This window comes from Elgaria multicarinata, chromosome 4 (genome assembly GCF_023053635.1).
Source record: "Elgaria multicarinata webbii isolate HBS135686 ecotype San Diego chromosome 4, rElgMul1.1.pri, whole genome shotgun sequence".
In the NCBI taxonomy this organism is placed as follows: Eukaryota; Metazoa; Chordata; class Lepidosauria; order Squamata; family Anguidae; genus Elgaria; species Elgaria multicarinata.
The window spans coordinates 72,826,957-72,847,885 of NC_086174.1; the positions used below are offsets into that span (position 1 = coordinate 72,826,957).

Consider the following 20,929-nt stretch of genomic DNA (forward strand, 5'->3'; position numbering starts at 1 on the left):
TCATTTTCCATTTATTTTTTCATTTTGTTGATTACAATGCAGTTTTTTCAGTGTAGCAAGCTCATTTTGGGTCTTTCAGTGTGTTGCCCTTCCCACAATGTCATTTTTTCTCTCCTAAAAAAGGCAATTAAGCTTCTTGTCACAATGAATCTTAGTGACAATCTTATTCTAACTTGTTTCTGCTAATGGATATGGCTTCATGCTTTTGCCTGCATTCTGGCAGGCCTGTACAAGTTTTACATTAATATGTTTCTGTCAGATTCCTATGGGGTTCCTATTTGTTTTTTTAAAAATAGAGCCCTCAGTGAAAAGTATAAGCCTAGTGAGAAGTTTATCCCAGTGTAAACAAAATTAGAGAAATGCTGTTTATTTACCTCATAGTAATGAAGAGAAAAAAATGGAAAAGTATTACAAATTTAGGGCAGTCCAACTTGGAAGTTACTTGACTGGATGGGAATATGTGTGAAATAGTCATCTAATTCACCCTAACAGCTTCCTCATTTGCTTACGCATACATGCAGGTGTGTGGAGGGAAAACAATAAAGTGTTAAGTCTTTGGGAATTATTTGCATGTAGGTGCTATGGACTAGATTGTGCTCGTTTTCCATTTCAAATCCTTTTAATCCCCAAACCTTAGAAAGTTATTTTTTTAGTAACTTAACAGATTTGTGTTTATAGACATGGCTGCTCTAGTCAATGTGACTCGTTTTGTAAATCATGGTTCAATAGATCTACTAACACTGACATATTACTCAAACTCCTAGTACTTACTATAATGTTAGGTGCTCTGCTGGCAGTTCTTTTATGGTTGGATCAGACTTTAAGTAATCATTAAGTCCTATCTGGGCAGTTCATGTGACAATTCATTTTAACAACTTTTTTAGTTAAGGGTTTCAGAAATGTCAGCTCTTCTATCTTTACTATTGCAGGTGGTGAATGAAAAGCTCCAACACTGCACAGAGTTGACAGACCTGATGAGAAATCATTTGAGTGAAAAACATGCCTTGCGCTTGGAATGGATGATAGTGATACTTATTACCATAGAGGTTAGTCTGTTAGAATCTACTTCTGTGCTGCATTAATACATAACAGGTGTATTAATAACAAACAATGCCTTCAGCTCTTGCTTTTTCTTTCTAAATGCAGTCTGTACACTGCTTCCCTAGAAATTATCTAGAATGTTAGAAGGTTCACTAAAGCATGTTTGGATAAAGTTTCAGTTAAGAAGTTTGGTGGGATGAAATAACAAAATATGAATGTAAGAAATAATTTGGTACTCCGTTGACTTTTGAATGAATGGTTTATTATGGTCATAGATCAAGATTTTTTGTACAAAGAGCAAATATAACGAAGAACAACTAGATAAGAACTAAATAAAAAAAATCAAATAAATTTTAGAATGACATGTCCCTCCTAATTTGCACTGAAGTAAAAAAAAGAAAAATGAAAAAGGCAACCCTCAGTAATTTCATTTCATTTATTACATTTCTATACTGCCAAATAGCCAAAGCTCTACAAAAATTAAAAACCTTAAAAATACTATATTGTGCATAATATAAAAACCATTTACACACAAATTTATAGACCAACAATATGCGCGCGCACACACACACACACACACACGTATAATAAACAATTTTAATGATCAACAAGAAATGTCAGGATCTGATTAAAAACCTTATGTTACCAAATACCTAAAAATAGAGAAACCATAGTGGCACCATAAACAATGGTTGTGCATATGCAACATCTACACAGAGTAGATGAGTAGCTTCATGCCTGAAGAAGCGCTCCATCAGTCATTGCAATCTCCAACTGTGTAAAAGCTTTATAGTTCAAAAGCAGCACCTTGAATCAGGCTTGAAAATTTAAGGGCATCCAGTGCCAGTGGGCTAGAATCCGTGTTAGATGTTCAGACCTTCTGGTCCCTGTTACCAATTTGGCTGCCATATTGTGCACAAGCTGCAGCTTCTGAACCATCTTCAAAGGCACCTGTACATAGAGTTCATTGCAGTTATCTGACTTGGAGGTTACCAGAGGATAAGACAACTGAAGTCAAGTTATCTCTGCCCAGATAGGGCATAGCTAGACACCAACCAAAATTGGTAAAAGGCACTCTGTGCCACTGAGACCACCTGAATTTCAAGTGACAAAGACGGCTCCAAGAACATTCTCTACCCCCCAAGCGATAAACCTGCTTCTTCAAGGGGAGTGCAACCCCATCCAGAATAGGGGTTGCACTGAAGACCTTTTTATTCTCAGTATTTTAACACGTAATTTTAACTTGCTCTTTAATTTTACTGTTTTAATCCTGTATTTTAATCTATCAATTTCTGCTGTGTGGTTTTATCCTGGTTGTGCTTTTTATACTGTATTTTGTATTTGTGTTTTTAGATTGTTGGTTGTTTTATTATGTTCTTCATGGTTTTAATTTTTGTGAACCGCCCAGAGAACTTTGGCTATTGGGCAGTATAAAAATGTAATAAATAAATAAGGTTGAGCACCTCCATCCCAATAAGATAATCCTTACACAGAATACCAGACATCCTGACAGAATTCTCAGTAGAAGGATATGCCTCTCTACAGTCTCTATACAATTTACAATACAATAGTACTCATACTCAATACTCATACTCCAATTCCACACAGACATTTGTTAGCTGGGTTCCAATTAGATCGTCTGCTTAACAATGTAGAGCAACATGTTGTTGGCTTTTATTACCTATCAAGAACTTGCAATTAGAAAATACAAGTAGGACATGCAAGTGTTGGAGTGCAGCCTCTTTATGATTTCAGTCAATATTCTACCCCTTTCTGGTTTCTCATTCTTCCCCCAACCCTATTAGTCAACTGTTCCGTTACCACTGAATACATTCAGTCTTCAGTGTACTGTTTTGGGGTCACACCAGGTTTCCCCCCCCTTTTTTTTTTTTTGGTATTTCTACAAACCTTGGAGTTTCCCAAGAGTTCTCATACCTCTTGCTCTTGTACATGGGTAGTGCCATTTTGGCTACATAGGCAATTTGCATTTTGGCTACATAGGCAGTATTCACATACTAAACATTGGAAATAGAGGGAATGGCATCTAGTAAAATTTTGTTTAATTTGCAGGTCATGTTTGAACTCGGCAGAGTGCTTTTCTGATAACTAATGAATGCCAACTGAGAAGTTTGACTGTGGAGACAATCTCAGCAACCTTGCATGCTGGATTTCAACTTTCTTCTTCACAACTTCTGGAAAGTTCAGTAACAGTTATAATAAATCTATGGACACTTGCTGCTTACAAAATGGTTGTAGTCACTGGAGTTAGGCTAAATTTAAAATCAGTGATTGTGTTCCTATGAAATCATGATTTAAAGTAAATGAACCCTTTTTAAAATGTCTGCTTTCTAAAGAAAAAGGTACCCAAAGACTGGCTCTCTAAAGGTTGCATCCACAGTGGCAGTTTCTTAGCTGCTTTACTATAGGAAAATATGCAATGGATAGAAAAGTCTGTCATCTTCAGAATTCTTTTTGTATAAACAAGGTACACTTCTTGTACAATTATGACATTCAACAGAATGAAGTGAAGATTTTCCTATACTGTACCCACTGGGGGGACACACACATGTTGCCATAGAGAAACAACTTGTCCGGAGAACCCTTCGTTGTACCCTTCTCCTTAATATGTTACTTTGTGGAGGTTTTTTCAACAGGAAGCATTCAAATATGCTGTCTCCTATTAGCAGTATAAAGAACCAACAGTCAAGGAAAAGCATTGCCACATGCTTGTGCGGAGTATAAACTAGTCCTCAGTCTGAGCAAGAAGCAAAGGGAACCTAAATCCATACATCGGTTCAAACTGGAATTGAACCCATAAACAAGTAACTGATTCAGTCAGAGGAGATTCTTTTGAGTATTATGAGAATGCATCCGTCTCCTCTGCGCAAAAGACTTTCCAAGGAAACCATGGGAGAAAGGAGAGGATTCTGAAAGTGGTTGCATCCTTGCATGTATCTTGACTCCCCACCGACAACGGAGACTGTTTCTCTTCAGATTTCACTGTCCCTATCTAAACAAACTATATCCAAATTTAGAATTATTAAAGATTTAAATTCAAATGAACTGAGTGTAACTGACTCTTCTGTCAGAAATGTCTAGGCAATTTGGATTGACCTCAACCTACTTCAAGAAGCAAGAAACATCCGATCAAAGCAATGTCTATAACTATATTGGACCTATTTAAATTCACCCATCAGGTTTGTCAAATCCAAGTCTCAGTTCTAGTAACAGATAGCCAGATACCTCTGGAAACTTATAAACAGTGTGTTGTAGTGGCTAAAGTGTTGGACTGGGAGTCAGGAGATCCGGGTTCTAGTCCCCATTTGGTCATGGCAACCCACTGGGGGCCAGTCACAAACTCTCAGCCCAACCACAACAACAGGGTGGTTGTTGTGAGGATAAAACGGAGATGATTAGGTTTATGTATGCCACTTTGGGTTCCTTGGAGGAAAAATAGCAGGATATAATTGCAATAAAAAAGAATAGAATACAAAAATGAGGTCTTACTTTGTTCCTAAGCATCTGGAGCACACAGACATGGCGTTTCCATTTAACTATCATGGCTAATAATAAAGGATAGGTCAGTCATGTATTGTTTAATCATCTTTCTAAGCTATTAGTCATCGCCATGTTTTGTGTTTGTATGAATTAGGTATGCATTTTGTGAAGTGTTTCTTTAACATAAGTTTATCAACATCTTTGAGTGTTATGTTTTTGTATGCTAGCAGTGGAGAAAGTTTGCCTGATCCCTCTAATCATTCATAATTTTCTAACCCTTTTTGTCTCATTCCATTCCAACACCTTAACCTTTTCTCTGAGAAAGGAGCCTCTGATCATTTTACTTGCTGGTCTGTACCTTTTCAGCTCTCTCACATTTGAGATGAGGTGACCTAAAATAGTCTCAGTATTAGGACAGAACATTGCAGCAGGTGTTGGGACACCATTTTTGGCTGCATCCCCACAGGGGGCTTAATATTTGTTCTCGCTGTCATTCTGTCCTGTGGTTAAATGACCAATAAGATGTCTGGCGAATGTGGTATTAGTACATGCAAACTGTATGTTTTACTTTCAAAACCATTTATTCAAATATTACCATTGCAAATGCAATAATTTTGATAGTTTCCCCACCCAGTTTAGAGTTATTCCTTATGCACTGCACCAATGCTTGAGCAGGACCACACTGACTAGTTGTGTCCCCTGGTGTCCATGTTCTCCCTGCAGGCGCTCATGTGGACACCAAGGGATGGGGTACAGTTTACACAGTTTCCCTCCCTGCTCATTTTTGTCCAATATGTGAAGGATAATTTTACTGGCCTCTCTTAAATGTATCTAGACTGCTTCAAGATTGCTAAACAAATTACTGAACCACTTCTTAAAGGTAATGGGCCTGTTCAAACAACACACTAAGCCATAGCTAAGCTAACCCTTTTGCAGTAAATAGTAAGCATGTTTTTATTATTATTATTATTATTATTATTATTTATTTATTTATTTATATAGCACCATCAATGTACATGGTGCTGTACAGAGTAAAACAGTAAATAGCAAGACCGTGCTGCATAGGCTTACAATCTAATAAAATCATAGTAAAACAATAAGGAGGGGAAGAGAATGCAAACAGGTACAGGGTAGGGTAAGCAGGCACAGGGTAGGGTAAAACTAACAGTAGAAAGTAACAGTAGAAGTCTGCACAACATCAAGTGTTAAAAGCTTTAGGAAAAAGAAAAGTTTTTAGTTGAGCTTTAAAAGCTGCGGTTGAACTTGTAGTTCTCAAATGTTCTGGAAGAGCGTTCCAGGCGTAAGGGGCAGCAGACGAAAATGGACAAAGCCGAGCAAGGGAAGTAGAGACCCTTGGGCAGGCGAGAAACATGGCATCAGAGGAGCGAAGAGCACGAGCGGGGCAATAGTGTGAGATGAGAGAGGAGAGATAGGAAGGAGCTAGACCGTGAAAAGCTTTGAAGGTTAACAGGAGAAGTTTATATTGGATTCTGAAGTGGTTAAGAATGGTTTGTATGACTTGCTAAGCCATAATGTCTCATAAGACAAAAGCACAGGTGCATGGAAAATATTGAAAAACTAATACTGGGACATGAATAGATGAAATATAGATGAAATATAAAGGAATTAATGCTCATTTCATAAATAGCACAGTACAAAAGCAATGGGCTCAAAACATGTTTTTAAAAATACGAAGTATTTGATAAATATTTCATATTCTATTTCTTAACTGCATTCCCATTTTTCTTCAAAATCCTCAGGAAGCATTTTTAGAAACTTTAGAAGCACTGAACCTGCCTCTGCTTGCATATTTCATATTATTATTATTTTTTAAAAAAGGACACAAGAATAAAGAGCTGTTCTTTCCCTAAGTTTTTTTGTTTCTCTACACTTAGGTAGCTTGTTCAATATCAGTGAGATGTTGGGGGGGGGGGGGGGAAGGGTTTAAATTTCTCCAGTGCTTTATTTTTCCATTTCTAAAAAATATATTGTTTTACATAATTCATTAATATTAAAGGATGCCAATCAATGCTAATAATATTATTCAACACTGGCAGTTTCAAAGTTGTCATTATTTTCAGGTGGTTATCCCTAGGAGGAGTTATTATCGATTTGAAAAGAGGGTAAAATAAAATCTACAATCCAAGCTAAAAATCAGTTATGGACTCACCTGATTGGCTGCGCAGATCAAATAAAAACCAAGGCTAAAATAATTATTTCCTCTCAGACCACAAGTGAAAGCAAAACTAAAACTGATTTAAGTTCTATTCACTTTCAGCAAATATACAGAGCAGTGTCTATTTTTTCCCCTGAGCTGAGAAAGTTGGAAGTGTTTGCATAAGACCTGTATAAGCATGCTTTTGGTTAGTTTGTAGTAATCATAGTAATACCTAATTGAGGAGAGAAAAGACATTACTAGTAGGTAGCTTTATAGTAAAGCCAATGAAAGGAAATTGTTAGATGGCATGCAGTAGTTACAATACTATAAATCAAACAAACATTGTAACACACACACACTGTTTAGAGGATGGGGGTAATCTGATTCTAATTTTTCAGAAAATTGACATGACTGTTCATATATTGAAAGAATATATGAACAGATGTCCTCTGGTGGTTTGAAACTGAGGACAGCTCTTTTCTATTAGCATTCAAAAGTCAGCACTATTGGAAGCAGTAGGAGATACTTGGGATCAGGCTGTTCGCTCACCCGTTCGTTCCTGGTACTATCATTCCCCCCACCCACACCTATTCTACTATCCTCCTAGCAAGACAAGCTTCTATAATTCTAAAGCAGATTTTCCCTGGCAACAGCCACGGTTGCCTAATCAGGTGTGTAAGCACCTACTTCTGCTCCTCTCTTCCAAAACCTGGGGGAAAGGTGTTACTGAAGTAACTCCTACATCCACAAATGTTCTATGATACAAGAGATGTCATCCACTTATACTTTCCAAAAACCAAGAAACTTTCATAGCCATTCCATCAACATGTAAAATAGTGCCATATATAATTAGGTGTACAAACTAGCGTGGGCATGAATCTCTCAAATACATAAGCTCCTTGTTTTATACCCACAATAGTTGCTCACAAGCTCATACTTGCAATCAGCAGCCCACAATATACACACACACAATTCACTTGTACTCCATGTCCCCAAAACTATTTTAACCCACTGAGACTATTCCTTGTAAGAATCCAGCCCACATTTTATGAAGTAGCCTACAAAAGGCAAAATTACTGAAAGCAGAGTAACTCGTACAAACCTGAAGTACATGCAAAGTTTTGGATATTTGAAAAACATCATCTTGCCCAATTCCTTGGGCAGCTCTTGTGATCATAAGTCCCATTATGCAGAACCCATTACTGTGCTTTCAGTAAAACCTACAGGAAGCAATCACCTATAGACTTACATACACATGATTTGAACTTTCAGGAAAAAAGTTATTACAAAGTAGACTGTGGGAATATGCAACCATGGCTCTAATAAGGAAAGCAGGGAAAGTGGTTTTCTCTGCAAGGATGAGCTAGTATTTACTGCCCAGGTAATTGGAGGAAGAGAAACTGAGGTTACATGTAATCCTGTGCACACTTACCCAAGAGTCTGAATAAACATTGTGGGTGAGATCGGTCTACCTATCAAAGTTAATACCAACTCAAAATGTTTCCAGAATTATTTCCACTACATTGAAAGGCTTCACAAAAATCAGACAAAATATACAAAAATTAATCATAAAACTTCAATACACATTATTTTATTTTAAGCTGACATTTCTGCGTAACTGCACATTTTACATAAATTTCTCAAACAAGCAGGCTGAGACACCAGTTAGCCTCATCACTGCAACATTTTGGACCTAGGGGAGTGGACATTAGGCAGCCAGGCTGTAGCATGCAAAGTTGGAGAAGGAAACAGAAGAAACAACAGGTAAGAGTAGTTGACTGAGTGTAAGGAAGGATGAAAAAGAATAGGAAGAGTGGTTAAAAAGACAGGCTGAGGAAGAAATATAGGAAACACAGGGCAATGCTGCACTTTCTGGCAGCAGTGACAGCCTCCATCATCTCAGAAGAACAACCTGGCATTGGGCAGGAACTACATGTGCTTGTGTAGAGAAGGGCAGGGGAGGGGGGGGGGGGAGAAAGAGGATAGAACCGAGATAATGGTGGACAAAAAGTGGAGATCTTTGGAGGCAGAGGGAAGGGCTTCATCTTGAGGGAAGAGGCCCAAAGGGGGCTTTGAAGTAAAATAGAAATAAGAGATACAAGGCCTTTTAAGCTCTGAACTATCTCTTTTAATCTGCTACTTTTCTTTGCTAGTATTTATTTTTATTGTCTTTTATTGACTTTCTTTTTATTATTGGGAAATGTCCGGGGAACCAATTGGTTGAATGTCAATATACAATTTTTAAAAGTTTAATGTATTGTGAGAATTCATTCTAGTTTACATCTTGAGCTTGTAGCGGAGGCAAAAAGAGGACACTAACAGAACAATTCTGTGCATGTCTCCTCAGAAATAAGGTGAGCTAAGTTCAATGGAACACTGAAGTATTTATTACATTTATATCCCGCTTTTTTCCTCCAAGAAACTCAAGGCAGTGCACATAATCCTCTCTATTTTATCCTCACAACAACCACCCTGTGAGGTAGGCTGGGCTGAGAATCTGTAAGCTTCCAAAACAGAGTGGGGACTAGAACCAAGATCTCCTGACTCTCAGTCCAACACTCTAGCCACTACACTAGCTCTTGAGCCTTGACATGTACCACGCTTCCCCAAAGTGGTGTCTTATACAAGCCAGTAGCCACGTGACTGGGGATGGTGGAAGTTGTAGTTCTATACACCTGGAGAGTGCTACCTTGGGGAGAGCTGAACTATATATACCAAAATGTTAAAACCCAATGCATAAGCCAGAGTGGAGTATTTAAACCTCTTCAGCTTCACAGCATTCGTAATGAAATTAGTGGAACCAAACCAGTGCAAACGATAAAAAAGTTTGCAGATCTATCATTGGCACTCCTTAACAGAATAACTCAAGAGACTCCTTACATTTTCTACAAATCTTTCCCCAACTTTGTTGTACAGCAATCTACTAGCAGTCAATGCATAAAGCCAGAGCAAAACCAGTAATTTTTATTGAAACCAAGACCTATTAAGAAACTAAGGTCGCAATCCAATACACATTTACGTGGGAGTAAGTCTCATTTAACTCAATGCGGAACTCTGTGTGGGCATATATAGGATTTCACAGTAAGTAAAATATATGCAATCTTCTGTTTATCATTAAAGTAGAAAGAAAAACCTGATAATACATAACATTAAAAAGCAAATGCAGATAGATGATTGAATCTTAACGGAAAAGGCCACAGATAAAATAGTGAAGTACAGAATTAACCTGCTTGAGCCTCAACAGGAAGTAATTCAGAAACCTAATGCAGATCCGGTAATTTAGCAGTATTCAAAACACATACCACAAAATATTCTTCTTGTGAAAAGCACCCATTATATCAGCAATCCTATACAAATAAGACCCACTGAACTGAATGGGACTTTCTTCTGAGCCAACATGTACTGGAATATTGCAATTATATGTACAATATCTCTAACTTCAAAATAAGGCCCATTATTGAAAGCACTCCCTAGCACAAACCTATTCACTTTGGTACAGATGGCACCCTTTACAGATTTAGTTTATACCCCTTTGCACAACTGCCACGCTGGCTTTAAAATAGTCTAGAAAAAAAAACTTAAATGGGGATTTCATTGCATTTCTAGTATCTCAATGCCCCTTAAAAATAATTACACGAAAATAATCACCTAAGACCAGAGTCTATTGCCACCATTCAGCAAAACTTTAAGCATATGTAAGTACCAATAATTTCAAGAAGAGCATAGGTGGTATAATTGTGCACTGAATACAATCTACAATGGCACGTTATTCTCTTCATCTTGCAAGTTAATTAGAAACCTATTGCATTAAACTTTTTAAAACAATTAACACCATCTTCAAACCATCCCTCAGCATAAGGTTTGCTATTATTAACAAGGTTAAACAGGCTGCTTAAAAGCGCATTATAGAAATATCCAAATGTATTTTTTTAAAAGTCATGAAAAACAGCATAAGGAATTAGTCCTAGTTGATATTGCTTACCCCCACCCCATCCTTTTCCAATAGGTAGTTTACTCCTATTTATGTATACTCAGAAGTAAATACTACTTAGTTGAATGGCACATACTCACTGGCAAGTCTGCATAGAATTGTTGCCTAAGTGTACCTAATTTTTTGTTTTGGCCACCTCGTGGCGATTCCCTCTATTATGCAAAAACGAGAATAGTGAAGGGAGCGAAGGTTTGAAGAGAACACATTCTCGCTTCCGCACGCCGCAAGTTTCAATGGATCCCGACGGGCTCCGCTTCCTTTGGCCCCCACCGCCGTTGCAGGGAGAGCGCCCGCGAGTGCCGAGCCCAGCCGGTGCGGCCTGTGTGCTGTTCGCTGGAAGCGGCGCGCGCAAAGCGAGGCAAAGGCAGCCGGGCGGGCGGGGAAGGAGCCGAGGGGGGAGGGGTGGCTCCTGCTGCTGCTGCTGTTGCCGCCACAGCTCTCGTCGCCGCCTCCCCTCCCCCCTCCTCTCTGTCTCTCCCCGGCGGGGGCTCCTCGCTACAGCCTCTCTGCTCCGCTCTCGGTCATGTGACCCTAACGTAACCGGACAGGAAAAGCCGCCGCCGCCGCCGCCGCGCTGACTCCGTTGTTGGCGCTGCTGCTGCTGCTGGGCGCGCGGAGACGGCGGGGGCCCCGAGAGCGCGAGCCAGGTGAGCGCGGTCTGTCCCCCCCACATTCCCGAGACGAACGGGGGGGCGGGGAGGGAGGAGAGGGCAGGCGTGCAACGGCGGCGTGCGTAGGGGAGGCCACGGTGCCTCCCCGCACCATTGTGCTGGCGGTTGGGCTAGGCCGAGTCGGGACCCGGAGGGAAGAAAGAGGACGCCCCCCAGCCTCGCAAGGGTTTTTTCCGACTAACCGGCTGGGGCCTTGAGATGGTGGCTGAGAGGGATGTGGAGGCTGCTGCCCTGGGAAGGTGGGAGAGGTCGCCCGGTCGGGACGAGAGGGGAGCAGCCGTTCTCCCGAGCCCTGGCGGGGAGTTGCTCTGATCCGGGCTCGGTTCGGCCCTTGGTGCCTGCCCGCCCGCCCTCTCGCCGTGTTTCCCTCCCTGCCTTCCTCGCCAAGCTGCGTAGCGGCCTTTCCCCTTTTTTTCTCTCACCAGCGGCAGCAACAGCCCGGCCTAGGAGGAAGGGGGAGGGGCGGCGCTGAGGCAGCCGCGCGGAGCGGGAAAGGGGAGGGAGAGGAAAGGGGGGGTTGATGGTGGGCGGCTCCGTCTGCGTCTCCTCAGCAGCCTAGGCGGCCCTGGCGACAGCGGCGGATCCCGTCTCTCGCGCGCCTTAGGCGCCTCAGCTCGCTCGCTCGCGCTGGTTACGTCGTCTCGCGCCGCCGTCTGTCTTGCGTACGCCACGCCCCCTCCGTGCGCTGCGTGTGCGCGCACGTGGCTGGCCCGCGTCGCCTGCGGAGGGAAAGGGGCGGGGCCGAAGTGAAGCTGCCGGAGGCGGTGGCGGCGGCGCGCGGCGGTTCTCGCTGCCCGCCCCCTCCCTTTTGCCGCACGGGCAGCCAATAGGAAACGGCGGCGCAGGCACAGCGTGATTCACCGCGGGAAGCGGGGGAGGAGGGCGCAGGGGAGATCCAGTCCTCCACCGCTATTGGCTGCTGTTGCTCTTGTCTCGTCTCGTTGGCGCCTCTGAGCGTGTTGTGCCTGCTGGAATCCTCTCACAAGGGCGTCTAGCGCCGCTTTCTCGCTCTTGCGGGCTGCCTCGGGGAGGAGCAGTTTCTCTGCTCCATTGGCACCCGTTCCAGCCTCTAAATGCTCCCTGTTCTTCCTTCCTTTCTAGGCAGGGTGCAGCCTGCATTCGCCACTTTTGAGTGTTTCATCCAAGCCAGTTGCACATATGATCTTCACAACGCTTCCAGTTGTAGAATGAAAAGAACCCTGCCCTGCTTGCTCTCCAGCGGGGGAAGGTGTGGAACAGGCTGTCCCTGCCCGGGGAGGGGGGATCCAGTCGCCGCCACCCGGAATCACTTCGATGCCCTGGTTTAAGTAAACCCGTCCCCTAAGCAAGCAGACTGTATAAAAATTAATCCCCAAAGAAATCTTATTCTGCCAGATTGTAGTCTGGGCTTGATGTCTGCCAGCATGACAACCACACCAGTGTGTGGAGCTTGTTAGACCCAAGTCCCAGTTAGCTTTGCTTATCCTTCATACCCTTCTCCCTTGTGATCCTCTCCTTTCTCTGTATTTGTTATTTTGAACCTTTGGTAAAGTCAGGGTAGGGGAGATCACTGAAACTTCCTCTTTCCAAACCTGAGCTCCAACCCATTTTGGTCACTTAAAGCATGACAAAGTAGAAGGCATCCTAGTTGAAGCAACCTCTCCCTGAAGACTTTTGTACCCAGACAGGGTAATAATATCTGTGTTAGGTTCTTAATCTTTCAATCCTTCAACCGTTTCCTTCATCTTGGTTGCATCTCCGTAACCATACTCCATACTTCTGAGTTACCTCTTTCATGCAGAAGTCTACCTGGGTCCCCTGTATATTGCTAGCGCCAATTCCTCACAGTATCAGTGTCTCTTTTATACTATCGATGATCTGCAGCAGATCCAGATTCATGGTTCTAAAGTAAGAGCTTTGGAGTGGTCTATCTTTTATCGTACTTGAATATATGCTTCCTTTCTCTTACAAGCAAAAGTGTAACCAAATCATCCACGTTGATTAGAATTTGTCAATCCCGCCTAGGGCCAGATAAACACTTCTTCTGAAGGGCTGGTTTGTGTTAGAGTAGAAGTCCCACTGTATTTTATCTGCTCTTTTAACTAATTTTATGTATTATATTGTGTTTGGTGTTGTTCCTTGCCTCGATCCAGAGGGAGAGGCAGGTAATAAATAAATTGATGATGATGATGATGTTCAGTTGGTTTACTCCCATGTTAAGAGTACATAGGATTGCAGGTTTTGGTTCCCCATTGGTTCTTTTTACATCTGCTTTTTGTCTGAACATTCACACCCACACACAGCTTTTCAAGTCTAGCCAAGGGTGCAGAGAGGGTTGGAGGGGCAAATTACCCCAGGATCCCACAAGACTGAGGCCTCATCTACACCAAGTAGGATATTGCATTATGAAAGCAGTATGACAGCGGTATATAAAAGGCAGGAGCCACACCAAGCAGGATATAGCGGTATGAAAGCGGTATATGGAATGTGCCAATGGGCCCCAACAATACCTCTCTAAGGCAGTAGTGTGGCTCCTGCCTTTTATATACCGCATTCATACTACTTTCATAGTGCAATATCCTGCTTGGTGTAAATGAGGCCTGAGAGTCTCCAGCATATTGGTTCATATTACTTGGGTAGTGAAAAAACAAGCTTCTGCCTGTTGTATACGGAGCCAAGACCGTATGAACTAGCCATGTGAGTGAACTGGAAGAAACAGTTTCACTTTTGCAGCAGAAGTCTGAATGAGTGGAACCACTCATTCAGATTTCTGTTGCAAAAATGAAACTATCTCTTCCAGAGTCAGGGGCCAGAACAATCCTGTGCCTAGATGGCTCCAGGGGGATTTTTTAGTTAAACTATACATTTTTCTACAAATCCATTTTTTTCTGCCGTGGGTTTTCTCAATATTTGTACTGATAAATAGTTAAGGTTTTGGAAGAAGTCTGGTACATGCCCCTGTTCTCACATATACAGTACAATCATGACTGACCATTCACCTTTAGCCTTCCCCAATGTGGTGTCTTCCAGTTGTTTTGGACTGTAACTCCCATCCTGCATCAGGGAAGGCTGCTTTACAGAGTCAACTAGGAAACCTATTCCCAGAATTCCCTTCAAGGGAGCTAAACTTGGTAGTGTGGTTAGGAGCTGTGTCCTGCAAATCAACAACCTCTCCCTTTCTGCCCAGTGACACAACCCAACCCACCTCTTTTTTTGCACCCAGCGCACCTCTTTTTTTGCTATCCCCCACCCCCATGTCAAACTCCCTAAGGTGGCTGGGAGGGGGAGATCTGTGGTCAGACATCTCCCTCGAAGGGTGGATCTTTGTCTTCACAACGGGAGGGGGAAATCTGCCATATCCTTATGGCCCCTGCAACACTCAGCCCCTGGGACAATAGGATTGCTCTCAGATGATTAATTAATTATTGTAATAAAGGACTTTTGTTTGAATTATGTGAATGTCTGGTCATTTCTTCTCTAATTATGCTCATCGTAAATAATGTGTATAAATACTACGATAAATCTCAATTGTTTTAAACCCTAATATTCCAGGTCTGTAGGTTGAAATAGCAATGAACTAGTGGGTGACTCAAAAGCCAAACTTATTTTTCTGATGAAAAATGAAAATGAACTTAAGCCCAAGTTGAATACTAAGGTGGGAGTGGAGTCAGCCCATTCAGTTTATCTCTGAATCCTAATTCATTTTCCCATACTGCAATCACTCTTCTATGGTCTTGTGAAGTAACTGAGGCAATACTTGGAACTCTGACTGTCAGGGCTGAGAAAATGCAAAGAGTTTATATTGGCACTTAGGCCTAGGTATCCGAATATGTTTTAGAGATTCTTACATTTGTTATAAAGATCCTTAGCTTTCAAACCATTCCACAACTATATTTGGGACATTCTAAATAATAACAATACATAATTATACATAATTATGTAAATATTTTATTCACTTTCTTTCCACTTTTTGATTCTGGTCTCAGGTATATTTTGCACACCTAGTTTTTGCTTCCAAGGCCAGTACTCCTTACATTTACCACAGGGGTGGGGAACCCATGCTTCTGCCCCAAATGTTACTGTACTACTTCTCATAATCCCTCCCCACTGGTCATGCTGGCTGGACTGATGGATGTTGGAGTACAAGAACATCTGAACACCCACACGCTATCCCATCCAATGATGACTTGGAGCAATCAAACTCTTGGCACTGTCCAGAGTCTATACACATTACTGGCAAATAATAGATTACACCCCACGAAGTGTCAGCATGTCCTGCTACAGGCAAATTACATTTAAGGACACTTGTTTTCATCCAGTTTATTTGCTTTACAGATTCTGAAACATGGATTTGGCCAACCATGGACTTATTCTTCTGCAGCAGCTCAACGCTCAGAGGGAGTTTGGTTTCCTATGTGACTGCACAGTAGCTATTGGTGACGTCTACTTCAAGGCACACAAATCTGTCCTTGCCGCTTTTTCCAACTACTTCAAGATGCTGTTTGTTCATCAAAGCAGGTAATTATAAATGTGCCCACTCTAAAAGAAAGAAAGGTATGCAATTAGTTGTGGCAAAGCAGACTGAAAGAATTACTATGCATTAAGATAGCCTCACATGAGTTGCTTTATCGATTTTAGTAAGTCACCTCCAGCTCAGCCCTCAAATCAGTTAAGCCAATTATCTTTTAAATCTGGTGGACTTCATTGCTAACTAGTTTGTGGATCAGGTTCAGTGACTGGGATCCTGAAGAACTTTAGTTGGGAATAAATTGGAATCATCTCCCAGTGTGCAACCCAATTTATAAATCTGCTGCAGCAGGATAAATGGTGACTTGAACTGTGGCAACTGAGATGACGACAGATACCAGGCAAGTTGAACAGAGATGGCAATTTCCAACCCCCTGTCCACGTGTAATCTCTAGTTCCAGTCCTTACTGTCTGAAAAGTGGGATTCAGGATCATGCTTCCTTTCTGCTGTTCCATACTTACAGCTGAAAGCACTGGACTTCCCACAAAAGCCATTATTTGTTACTCTTTAAGGAGGCACAAGACTCTTTGTTTGAACTTCTGGTGCAATTCTCAGAATTTGGTGTATAAAAATAGCTATTAGAATGGTGCTTCTTATGTCTTAAATCTATTCTCTCCTCAAAGTGTTCTTTGTCAAAGAATTGATCAGACGCATGGTGTTGAATTTCTGCTGTTGAATATATCTTAGTGCTCTCTCTTAAAGAGTTATGTTGGTCCCATAGTCAAGCCTGCTCGCAGCCTCACCACAGCTAAAATCCAAAGCTTCAAGTAGTGAGCATATAGAATTCTGTTGTCTAAATAGAGGAGAGTGGGTTTTTTATTGTGATGCATGAGAATCTGTATTATGCTACAAGCTACTATACTCAGTTGTGGTTCCTGAATGAAGGAGTCTTTTTTAGCTGTTTGCTATTTATTTTATTTATTATTACATTTTTATACCGCCCAATAGCCAAAGCTCTCTGGGCAGTTCACAAAAATTAAAACCATAATAAAACAACCAACAGGTTAAAAGCACAAATACAAAATTTCCTTCTCTGAACTTTCCTTCTCTGAAATTGCTTTTAGAAGGAATTGTCGATTTCCTAAAACCCAGATACAAAGGGAAATGAATGCTATTTTTTCAAAGCAAAAGCAGCATTTAGGGCACAATCCAATAAAGGTAGTTGGCAATCTCTGAACTCAGAGGCTGCTGAGTATCCAATGCACAGCCGCTGCAGCAGGAGGCAACCTTTGCCTTCACTCTCCAGTTGCCCGGCATTTTAGCTAGACAGGTGATTTCACCCATCTAGCAGAGGCTTCAGTGAGGAAGGAGGCTAGGGATGGCTGCGATAGCTTCCTTCCCCTCCCTGGCAATGCCTCCTTCTTCCCAACTCTGTTCCACTTTGTTAAGCACAGAGAAATAGCTGCTGTGTTTCCTTCTGCACCAGCTATGAGGGGCGGGGCGGGAGCATGGTTTCCTGGCTCCTAGTTCAGAGCCCTGTCCACGAGCTTGCAGCCGGGAAACCAAACAATCCTATGTCGCCCCCAGTCAATGCTCACAGGTAAGCATTTATAGGATTGCAACCTTGTATACAGAAATTACTACAATTCTCCAAAAGTAAGTTACTGTGTTCTTAAATTACCTTTTAAAATTTGTTTCAGTGAATGTGTCCGTTTGAAGGCAACTGATATACAGCCAGATATTTTCAGCTACCTCCTGCATTTGATGTACACTGGGAAGATGGCTCCTCAGCTCATAGATCCTGTTCGATTAGAGCAAGGAATAAAGTTTCTGCATGCATACCCACTAATTCAAGAGGCTAGCCTTGCCAGTCAAGGAAACTTTGCACATCCAGAGCAAGTTTTTCCATTGGCATCTTCATTATATGGTATTCAGATTGCAGATCACCAGGTCAGAAATCCCACAAAGGCAGCTACAGCAGCTGACAAGTCTGTTCGAGAACCAAGGCCACAGCCATCAAGAGTAAACCAAGAACAGGCGCATGAAGCCTCTCAACTGTCACAGTTACCACCAACAACTCTGCCTCAAGTGCCCCAGACAAATATGGCTGCTTCTGACCCACTGCAATCTTCACTGTCTCCAGAACTGGTTTCAGCTGCTCCTCATCCTTCTCCTCCAGGTGATGAAACCAACATGGAAGCCTCTTCCTCAGACGATCAGCCTGCTTCTCTCACAATAGCACATGTTAAGCCAAGCATTATGAAAAAGAATGGAAGCTTCCCCAAGTACTATGCTTGTCACCTCTGCGGTCGACGGTTCAATTTGCGAAGTAGTTTGCGCGAGCATCTCCAGATTCACACAGGAGTGCCATTCACATCTAGCCCGCATGGAGAAAGTAGTATTCCTTTGTCTCTGTGTAATAATGCTCCTGACAAAGATGCTATGGAAGTGCCTGAAGCTGGAATGATCAGTGATAGTGAGCTGCAGCAGATCTCAGATTCACCAATAATTGATGGGCAACAACAGGCAGAAACACCACCCCCCTCTGACATTGCCGACATAGACAACTTGGAGCAGGCAGATCAAGAAAGGGAAGTTAAAAGGCGGAAGTATGAATGTTCCATTTGTGGACGCAAATTCATTCAGAAAAGCCACTGGAGAGAGCACATGTACATACATACTGGCAAACCTTTCAAGTGCAGCACATGTGACAAAAGTTTCTGCCGGGCCAATCAAGCTGCTAGACATGTATGTCTAAACCAAAGCATGGACACATACACTATGGTGGACAAGCAGACTCTGGAGCTTTGTACTTTTGAGGAAGGCAACCAAATGGACAATATGTTGGTGCAGACCAACAAACCGTATAAATGCAACTTGTGTGACAAAACATTCTCTACGCCTAATGAAGTTGTCAAACATTCGTGCCAAAGTCAAAACTCTGTCTTTACTCTAGACGATGATAGATCCATTCTGCTAGGTGGTGGAGATGCTGAAACCACAGAGAGTGAGCATTCAGTCTTAGACTCTATCAAAAAAGAACAGGAAGCAGTGTTGTTAGACTGACTGTGAAACTCATACCATTTTTTTTTAAAAAAAACCTAAACTTAAAAAAAAAAGTTTTATTAAGTTTTACTAAACCTATCCTTCTCCCCTCCCTCTCCACCATAACTACACTGACATGAAAGAAAGTCTGACTGCCCCTTTTTCCAGCAAAAGTATAAAATTAATAAAGGATATTGTATCAAATTATAATAATTGATTTTCATACAGAAGAAAATGTGTAAGGGTAACTTGGCTAACTATGTGAATAGTGCTAAAATGCATCTGTAACAGACTAAGTAAGTTTTAAGACTGTTTCAATGTATGCTTGAATGCAGTGAGATGCAAGATGAGTAAAAGAAAAGAAACAAAACATATGTTTATTAAAGTACAATGGTTTCCCTTCATAACAAATTACCTTTAGAGGAAGTCTAGTTGAGGATAAAAAATTCTCATAGTGATATATACGTATAAGCTGTGTCTATTTGTCATTTTACAAAAGCTCAAATTCCCTTCATGATCCAAGGACTTTTTTAATTCACAAGATTTTGTCAAATGTTCTTTTCAAGTAACGTCATTGACATTAAGGCTATGACCCCCAAGCACACTGACTTGGTGGTAAATCCCATTGACAGCAGCAGGGCTTAAACATCCAAGTAAATGTGTTTAGGATCAGATTTTACTAAAATACCAGTAATAATGTGATGGCAATCATTTTATATGCATAAAAAAGTGTGTGTGTGTATGTATATGTACATCAGGTAAATGCAGGGAAATTATGTATGCACCCTTCCCAAACAAAACTGGCCACCAGTTTTGAATAATTGAAGTTTTTAAAATCAGACAAATATATTCTTTTTCAAGAATATTCAAATTTGTCCTGCGTGGATGCATTTTTTTATCCTACTGAATGGAAACCTACATTGATAATGAGTACTGTCACCAAAATGTGAAGGAAATCAGAGATTAGAATAATTGTACATATTGAACCCCATGCTAAGCATGTGGGAGAACAGATTCGAGGCTTTCTAGAGTCACACTTTGGCTTTTTTGTCAAAACATTAATCTGAGTTTATCTGATTAACATGTAGGAATTAAGGGAAAGGGAGTCTGGTCTTAAATACTATTTAACTACTGGCATCCTCTTTTAACAGCAGAATGGGAGAATGATGAGACTATATCATGGTTGGTTTTCAAGTAATAGAACAACATTGAGTGGGAAGCTGTATGTACTTTATGTTCCATTACTTTCACCCCAGCCAGGCAACATGGGGGACGGGACGGGACACACTGCACATTGTTTTTGCTCTGGACAGTACTGTCTGCAAATTTAAAATTAAGCTGCTGAATTTTATCTTCTTTTTAATATATAAATATCTGAGTATTCTCCAGTAGCATAAAAAACAGGAGTAATTTGTACTTGTGGGATAGTTTCAATAAACAAGTATCTCACCAGAAATGCAGGCAGTGTTTTGATGGGGGAGAGAGGCAGATACAGCTCTGCTCTTGTATACATGTTTTATTTGAGTATCATCCTATTTTGTGTCTAGTTATGTTTTCCAGTTTGTAAGTTTTTATACATTATTTCACGGAATAAAAATGATATAAAATGAAATTTGTTTTTTGTCAAGTCAAAGGTGATTGAATGTGAGCCAATCACATGCAAATCTTTTGGTTTGGCTTCAGGTTCACAGCATGCTGCAAAAGGCCTGTTGCACTAGTAAAAGTAGCTGGTTCTATGCTGAAGCCAAAATAGCAATTGATTCTGTGGGGAGTGAAGGCACTGCATAAAAAGCTCTATGCTGCCAGATTGTATCTTCTATCACTGACATACATGCTCTGATAATGGGTACACAGAATGTATCTGCTGGGACATAAGCCTCTCCTTGCATTAAATCAACTATATGAGTAGATAGGATTGGTCTAAAGTCTTCTTTTGAACAAGGACTAGAAAGTGGGGGATCCTCCAGATGTTGAACTCCAGTTCCCATCAGCCTGAGCCAACATGGCAAATGGTCAAGGACAGTTATACATAAGGCCCCAGAAAAGAGCATTCAACAAGTTATGTTTTTGGTGGGTGT

The 20,929-nt window shown here is 41.3% G+C and overlaps 2 protein-coding genes across 4 annotated transcripts in view; both read left to right on the forward strand.

Annotated features, from left to right (window-relative positions):
- Positions 1-3,328, forward strand: part of RMND1 (required for meiotic nuclear division 1 homolog) — a 36,027-nt gene extending 32,699 nt beyond the window's left edge. For all 3 annotated transcript variants that reach the window (XM_063124535.1, XM_063124537.1, XM_063124536.1), the window contains 2 exons: positions 930-1,046; positions 3,112-3,328. In XM_063124535.1, coding sequence (XP_062980605.1) covers positions 930-1,046; positions 3,112-3,144 — 150 coding nt within the window. In that variant the 3' untranslated portion in view covers positions 3,145-3,328. The remainder of the gene's footprint in view (positions 1-929; positions 1,047-3,111) is intronic.
- Positions 3,329-11,237: 7,909 nt separating this feature from the next.
- Positions 11,238-20,463, forward strand: ZBTB2 (zinc finger and BTB domain containing 2). Its single transcript, XM_063124551.1, has 3 exons — positions 11,238-11,335; positions 15,674-15,856; positions 17,507-20,463. The coding sequence occupies exons 2-3, from the start codon at positions 15,684-15,686 to the stop codon at positions 18,870-18,872; spliced, it is 1,539 nt and encodes a 512-aa protein (XP_062980621.1). The 5' UTR covers positions 11,238-11,335; positions 15,674-15,683; the 3' UTR covers positions 18,873-20,463.
- Positions 20,464-20,929: the final 466 nt, after the last annotated feature.